This window comes from Larimichthys crocea, chromosome XVIII (assembly GCF_000972845.2).
Source record: "Larimichthys crocea isolate SSNF chromosome XVIII, L_crocea_2.0, whole genome shotgun sequence".
In the NCBI taxonomy this organism is placed as follows: domain Eukaryota; kingdom Metazoa; phylum Chordata; class Actinopteri; family Sciaenidae; genus Larimichthys; species Larimichthys crocea.
Window position 1 is genome coordinate 20,012,499 of NC_040028.1, and position 8,098 is coordinate 20,020,596.

An 8,098-nucleotide genomic window follows, 5' to 3' on the forward strand; every position below is an offset into this window, starting at 1 on the left:
ATTTTCATCTGAAAATGAAAAGGGTAATTTTCATCTGAAAATGAAAATGACCCTCTCAAAATGTCCTCTCCACCTCCCCACCCCCCAAAAAACGTCATCACTTCCGGGCCTGACAGTGGAGGTCTGCAGCCAGGTGCCTCTCCAAATTGTAGTACTCTTCTTTAATTTCCCAATATACAATATCACATAAAATAAAATAAAAAGATATACTAATATACCAGTAACCTGTCACAACAGTTATAACTATAACTTTGTAAGATTACAAGTCTGTCACATCTAAGTTTTATTTTTGCTTTTCCCTTTTGATCCTTATTATACTATCATGTAACTATGCTGCTGCTATGTTACTATTGTACAACGTGAACTAGTATGACTGAAGTCTTTATTTGTTCTTTCAATAAAGTTTGGAAACAATAATCAGACACCGTTTGTAACAAGTTTAACAGTATTAATTTTATTGTTATGCATATTTTAATCAATGAACGCAGGCTTAATAAACTGGCTATGAATGAGAATACCTAAAAACAAAACAATATCCTCTTTAAATGGCTTAAATACAATCTGAAGGAACACAATATATTGAGAGAGGTAGACTTAATGAAAGAGACAACATCAGCAATGGAAAACCTACTTCCTTTAACACATACAGCTGCGAATAATAAGCAAAATATATATGCTGGAAGTACGAACACCTCTACATCTGTTCTGTTCATTTCTAGACAGATGACAAGACTCAGATGCAAAGTGACTGAATGTTTATGGATGTTGCCTCTCCTGATTGTGTGTGATAACTACTTATTATCCACTTTAAATAAATAATAGTGATTAAAAATCCAGGTTCCTGCATAAATTATACATCTTAACACATGTCAGAGATCACTGGTGTCTAACGTACGGTGTTACATGACATGATGACTGCAAAGGTAGACATAAATAAAACCAATAACTTCTGAATAAATTAAAAATAAAAACACAGTTTTTCACCCAGTCGCATCTTCTTTCGCTCCGTTACTTCTTCTTCTTCTCCTGAGTGGTGTTGAACCACGAGTCTAACAGCTTTTTCATGTAATATAACTGCCAGGCGTGCACTTGAACAGCGACCACCATGATGAGGTACATAACAGTCACCGCGGAGAAGCCGAATATGAAGCGATAGGCCTTTCCGTGGCGGTACAGCTGCTGCGCCACAGGAAACATCTCCATCCCGCCGTAGATGAGAGGCGCCACGGAGAACAGCCCCCCGCTGATCATGGATATGACCAGGTAACTGATATTGTTCTTGGGAAGCGACAGGCTGCTGCAGAGCAGAGGCAGGAGGCTGAGCAGGTAGGGGTACTCCCACTGGTACGGCATGGACACTGTGTCATGTGACACCAGGTTGAGGTGGCTGACGGTCACCTGTGCCGCCACCAGCAGCCAGAGGAGGAGGTGGACCAGGTTCAACTTCCGCACCTCTGACTTCAGGGAAGCACTGTTGAACAGACAAACAAGGAGTATTAGTGATGACACATCATCCTCCTCTGTGGAGACTAGTCCTCCCCAGCAGACGACCGCCACAGTGTCATAGAAAGGTTTATAACAGAGTCCTGAAGGACTTCAGTCTCCTCAGCAAGCGGCAACACTTCTTGTCTGTGTTCGGTTTATTGTTGGAGGGAACATATTTTTGGATAACTTTAGTTTTTATTGTTGTTATTCACGTTGTGCTTCTTGCAATCACAGATGTGTTATTCCTCCACTATCTCTGTCCACTGTTGCATGTTAGGAGGCTCTGTTTTCTGTTTTTTTTAGATATCTGTCTCTAATTTATACATTTTCTTCAGAAGAATTTATCATATCCTACATATCATATCCTAGAATCTTCTGCAACAATCAAAAATTCTAATTTTGGTTTCTTTATATGAATTCATTAGAATTTGGATCACAACGTTCATTTCCGTGGAGGCGTCTCTCTTGATTTCACTCTTGACCGTCTAAAACCTGGACGTAGTCTCCGTGACATCCACGCAGACTGTCTAAAACCTGGACGTAGTCTCCGTGACGTCCTCCACAGACTGTCTAAAACCTGGACGTAGTCTCTGTGACGTCCCTCACAGACTGTCTAAAACCTGGACGTAGTCTCCGTGACGTCTCTGCAGACTGTCTAAAACCTGGACGTAGTCTCCGTGACATCCATGCAGACTGTCTACAACCTGGACAGAGTCTCCATGACGTCCCCACAGACTGTCTAAAACCTGGACATAGTCTCTGTGACGTCCCCACAGACTGTCTAAAACCTGGACGTAGTCTCCGTGACATCCCCGCAGACTGTCTCAAACCTGGACGTAGTCTCCGTGACGTCCCCGCAGACTGTCTAAAACCTGGACGTAGTCTCTGTGTCGTCTCCGCAGACTGTCTAAAACCTGGACGTAGTCTCTGAGACGTCTCCGCAGACTGTCTAAAACCTGGACGTAGTCTCTGTGGCATCCTCCACAGACTGTCTAAAACCTGGATGTAGTCTCCGTGACGTCCCCGCAGACTGTCTAAAACCTGGACGTAGTCTCCGTGACGTCTCCGCAGACTGTCTAAAACATGGATGTAGTCTCCGTGACGTCCTCCACAGACTGTCTAAAACCTGGACGTAGTCTCTGTGACGTCCCCGCAGACTGTCTAAAATCTGGACGTGGTCTCCGTGACGTCCCCGCAGACTGTCTAAAACCTGGACGTAGTGCACCAGCGTGGTATATAACACATGCTGTCACTCCTTTGGTTTCCCGTGTGTTTTTATTATATTTAATGACCAATATCAGAAACAGATTAAAAGTTACTCACCTCATCTGGTAATGTGGGGCCACCCTCTCCCTGGGTTTGAAGTCACTTCCGTTGGTACCAACAGCTCTGAGGCCGACACGTGAAGTCATGTTGACGTGGAAAAAAAAACCTGCAGACGCACAAATCAGAAATCAAAGAAGCTCGACAGACCTACGAATGCAAAATGTTCATTTTGAATGAGATTTTTTAATTTGTTAAGAAATTATTTTTTCACACATGCATTTTAACCCTGAAATACACACACACACACACACACACACACACAGGGCTCATACACTAACCTTAACCCTATGATGCTAATTAAGGTCCAGTTCCATTCAGGGGAGCTCTGAATGGAACCAGACCTTAATTAGCACCTGTGTTTACTGTTTCATGGTTAAATAGTGAAAGGGTTCCCTACATTTTCTTTTTTAGTCATTAAGCTGACGCTTCTTGCCCGAGGACACTCCGACATGCAGGCCGGAGGAGCCGGGGATCGAACCCCCGATCATCTGATCAGTGGCTAACGCGTTAGCAGCCTGCCTCACCTAATTCAGCGTTACCTGACACGGAGCATGCGCTGTATCAACGCCAGCGTCGCTGTGTTATTGTAAATGATTATTGATGAGGATGATTATTAAATGTTGCTCACCGTGCTGTGTCTCCTGAGCTGCTGCTCTGAATGAAGTCGAGCTAACAAAAGATGTGACAGATGGATGTTGTAAACAGCTGTGAGCATGCGCACTTGCTCCTCCTCCTCCTCCTCCTCCTCCTCCCGCAGCATCAGCACCTCCTCTCCTCCTCCCCTCACATCCGACGCCCATTCACTGATTTGAACCGGATCTGACATCATTAAGTCTGTTTAATTTATCCATCCATCCATCATAAGGTAACTGAACAAAAATGTCAACAACTTTTCTTTTTTTTTTTTAATTAAACAATTTTTATTTAGAAAAAACAACATGGACAATAATAATAACAACAAACATCAAGATCAAGACATAAAATCTTTGGTTACAACGACAATATTAGCACCGTGGTTAAAAGGAGAAATATACATGTTGTCATGCTCTGTGTCCTTGTCATCACAAAATAATAAATTACTGACGTGACTGCTGCAACATTCGATACAATATACATTTATTTTGTGTTCCCCGTAAAACCTGGCAGCAAGACACGGTAAATGTAGCACAGTGAGGATGCCGTGGAACTTAATTTGGTTCTCTCACACCTGTAAGTATATATTTTATTACTATACGACTGCACATGTGCACAGACGGCGTCCGTGCAATGCTGCAGCTCAGTGTAATGTTTAATATCTTGGTTTTGGGAGTGGTTTTCACGGTTCAGGGGAATATGTTTGTTTGTTTGTTTGACCTTTGCACAAAAAAAACATGTTTCTTTACAACACTACACCCAGGAACCAAACATTAAAACATAAAATTAATATTACATTCTTACACTTCTGAATCTCACTCACTGGGAGCAATTGTCAGTCAGCAACATATATCATGGGTGTGATTATTAAATCTTGACCGTGCCCCACACACCTGACATACAGGTTACTCCCACGCTGTATTTTGCATTAGATTGTATAAAGTTCACCATTTTCCTGTCGTTCTCTCAGTTTTTTGTGGGTTACATGTGCTTCTACATGCCTGCTGTTATCAATGAAGAGACAAAAACTGTATTTATACAAAGGTATGCATGCAAAAATATAAATTTCCTAACAAAATGAATATGCCGTCATGTTTTATACTGCGTTTCACATTCTTCACCACATGGGGTAGCTGCCAGTTTCGAAGAGGTGCAGGGACCAAATTTGAGACCGTGTAACCATAATTCTTCTTCATGCGTTTGTGTACTGAATAATTTGATTTTATGGCACTCTTCTATATATAAAAAATCATCTGCAGCCATCTCTGAGGTGTGAATGTCTTTTTATACATTCTTCAAATCTGTAAAAGGAAACATCTTGTACATACAGACCGTCAGATTTTCTTTCAGATATTTGATCTTGTCCTCTCGTCTCTGCTGACAGGATCAATAGTTTGTTGACTTTACATTACAAATACTGCTCAGTCTAAGGTGGTTTATGGTGTTTTATATTATACAAAAATATGCTCCCACTTTGCTCTCACTGAAGCCTCTCTTTCCCTGGAGTTTGTGGTTTTACATCGGATATAACAAATACCCAGAAAAGGACGAGTGCACGTACTGCCCAGCATAAAGTCCTGCGGCCTGATCCGAGGGCATCTGAATATACACAGTGTCCCCAGGTTGCAGAGGTAATACTGCACTCCCTGATGCTTGATCTAGGAAACCCTTTTTGTATTCGTCGTACGTATACATCACTGGCTCATTGTTCCTCATCAAAGCCACCCACACGTTAGCTCCTTTGCAATGAATGTGGTAGGCAAAGTAATAAATGCCAGGCATGTCACACGTGAAGATTCCCGTCTCGTGGTTGTAGTTTTGGCGACCGTTGTACAAGAGCTTGTCAAAGACGACTGGAGCGCCCACAGGTGGAAATGGAGTTGTCATCACCGCGGTGAATGCCGGCATTTCCAACCCACTCGCACCCATTACTTCTGCCCCATTGCCTCCGTACTTGCCCTTCTTACCATAGCCACCAGCCTTAACACCATCTAGTCCAGGGCCCATCACAGAGAGCACTCCAGCCATGTCGGGAGACAGACCACTTTCTCCTGGTTGACCTGGTGGTCCAGGAGGTCCTGGCTGACCTGGTTGCCCAGGTGGTCCTGATGGGCCAACTTTCCCTGGGGGTCCCATGGGACCAGTAATACCTGGATTCCCCTCACCTGCAATGCCTGGTGGACCAGGTGCACCGCTATCTCCTTTTGGCCCCATAAGACCAGGAGGCCCAAGTGGTCCTGCTGCACCATCCATTCCAGGTATTCCTTTAGGACCTTGAGGTCCAACTTCACCAGGTAATCCATTTTGTCCTTTTGGCCCAGTAAGTCCTGAAGGACCAGGTGGACCAGGCAGACCTTTATGCCCACTGTCTCCTTTGGCACCAATTGGTCCTGATGGACCTCTTGGTCCTGGGTCTCCACGCGCTCCAGGCAGACCATCTTTACCAGGCATCCCAGAAGGACCAGGATCACCCTGAACTCCATCAAGCCCTTTAGATCCTCCTTCTCCACAGTCTCCTTTAGGACCAGGTGCACCTAAACCTCCTGGGGTTCCCATAGGCCCTGGAGGACCCGGTGGACCATTTGGTCCAGGGGGTCCGAGCATACCAGGCAGTCCACCATGGCCCTTATCTCCTTTTGGTCCAGGAGGTCCAGGTGGTCCACCCATACCTTTATCACCCTTTGTTCCGGGGTGTCCTGGTTTACCAAATCCAGGGAGTCCTGGCTTTCCTGGCAAACCTGGTGGTCCCGGATGACCTTTCCCTCCTGGCATGCCTGGCTCTCCTGGCAGGCCATTTGGACCTGGTTTTCCTTGACCAGGTACACCTGGTGGACCAGGCTGTCCTCCTTCACCGGCTGGGCCAGCTGGTCCTTGCTCTCCAGGATGTCCTTTCCCTCCTGGTGGTCCTTGAGGGCCTGGTGCCCCATTTAACCCAGGTTTTCCAAAACCAGGCAGCCCTTTTGGGCCAGCAGGTCCTGGTAGCCCTGGGAGCCCTTTGTGGCCAGGTTGTCCTGGCTGGCCCATCCCCTTGTCTCCTTTGGGTCCTGGCAATCCTGGAAGTCCTGGCAGACCTTTGTGACCTGGCTCTCCTTTAGGTCCTGGTTGGCCTGGTAATCCCTGTACCCCTGGTTTGCCTATTCCTGGTAGTCCTGGTGGTCCTGGGGGACCCTGAGGACCTGGCTGTCCCACTGGTCCTTCTTCACCCCTAGGACCCATTTCTCCTTGTGGTCCAGTCTCACCATTTCCTCCTGGCTTGCCTGGCAGTCCTGGCAAACCTGGTTTGCCTACTCCCGGCCCTCCTATTGGACCAGGGGGTCCTGGTCGTCCTGCAGGTCCTGGTTGTCCATTACCTGGAGGTCCAGGAGGACCTTGAGGTCCCTCTGGCCCAGGTGGTCCAGCTGGGCCTGGCTCTCCTTGGGGAATTCCCTCAGCACCACTAGGAACTGTCTGACCTGTAAGAAATTAGATAAATATTCAACCAGAGATTATTCATTTCAAAATACACGAACAAGATCTCGATGGTTAGTGTTTGTTGAAAATGTTCTCACCTTTGTCTTGGCCACCGTTATAGCCGCCCCCTTTACGAGCATTGTCTTTGCCCTTGTGCATGGGTATCTGGGGTAGCTCCTTCCTGTAGTGGGGATATTGCATATAGGGCACTTCTTTTCCAAGGTACTGTTGTTGTTGTTGTTGTTGTTGAGGAAAGCCTTCTTTGCCCATTCCCATGTGCTGGAGGTGCTGCATCGGCTGGTACGGCTGAGGGTGTTGCTTGTGTCCATAGTATGCCCCACGACTCACATAAGTAAGTACAAGAAGCTGCAGCAGTGTCAGAAGGAGGTGGGCAGGGAGGGGAGGCATGGCCAAGGCCTGCATGGAAGGAAGAGAAGACAAGACATGAGGGAGGGCTTCATCTCAAATCAAACAGATCTGTGGTAGCAGATTAGCATTTCTTGAAATATCATGAACCTCCAAGTCAAGTGGACAACCTTGTTTGCAAAATGCAGGCAATGTAAGGTCACACTCTGTCTCCCTCTGCCGGATATACGTGGAACTACATGATATGTATTATCAGAGATGAGTTTAGAAAAGAGAGTCAACTTCTGTATCAGTGTCACGTGGGTTTAACCACTGCTGCTCTCCTTTACGAGACTAGCAGCAGGTTCGTATATTATCTTATCCTCTCTTCCAAACATTCTAACACTGAAATGACATTTTCCAGACAGACAGATCAGGAGAAAATTAAACTGACAATCTGCTTTCATCCATCTACACATTCACAACACTTCCAAACTAGGTTTGAGGCTCAGAAGTGAGGAGACGACATCCACTTAGAAGATTAAGATGGTGCGTTATCTTTAGTGATACTGTCAACGGCAGACTATCAGAGAGTCATTATTTTTTTTTTCTTCTCCTGTGATCTTGAACAATTATCACAGTATTCAGTAAATCAGAATCAGATTTATTGCCACGGAGGAATTTGACTTGGTGTAATTGCTGCAAAATAAACATTAAGTAAAAAATATAAGGAAGATTTAAAAAATCAAATATTAAGTAAATAAATAATAAAATACACAATATGTTTTAAAATAAAAATAGCAGTTAAATGTGACTTTAGACACTATGAATCATTATAGAGCATCTTAGTGTGTACTGT

At 45.1% G+C, this 8,098-nt stretch overlaps 2 protein-coding genes across 4 annotated transcripts in view; both read right to left on the bottom strand.

The window, feature by feature from the left end:
• Positions 1 to 586: 586 nt before the first annotated feature.
• Positions 587 to 3,570, bottom strand: jagn1a (jagunal homolog 1a). Its single transcript, XM_027291078.1, is given in 4 exon segments — positions 587 to 1,203; positions 1,206 to 1,471; positions 2,809 to 2,917; positions 3,440 to 3,570. Coding segments are annotated over 3 exon segments (600 nt in total). The 5' UTR covers positions 2,898 to 2,917; positions 3,440 to 3,570; the 3' UTR covers positions 587 to 958.
• Positions 3,571 to 3,757: 187 nt separating this feature from the next.
• col8a1a (collagen, type VIII, alpha 1a) overlaps positions 3,758 to 8,098 on the bottom strand; it is a 33,290-nt gene continuing 28,949 nt past the window's right edge. For all 3 annotated transcript variants that reach the window (XM_027291076.1, XM_027291075.1, XM_019270293.2), the window contains 2 exons: positions 6,993 to 7,311; positions 3,758 to 6,896 (listed from right to left, as the gene is read on the bottom strand). In XM_027291076.1, coding sequence (XP_027146877.1) covers positions 4,960 to 6,896; positions 6,993 to 7,302 — 2,247 coding nt within the window. In that variant the 5' untranslated portion in view covers positions 7,303 to 7,311 and the 3' untranslated portion in view covers positions 3,758 to 4,959. The remainder of the gene's footprint in view (positions 6,897 to 6,992; positions 7,312 to 8,098) is intronic.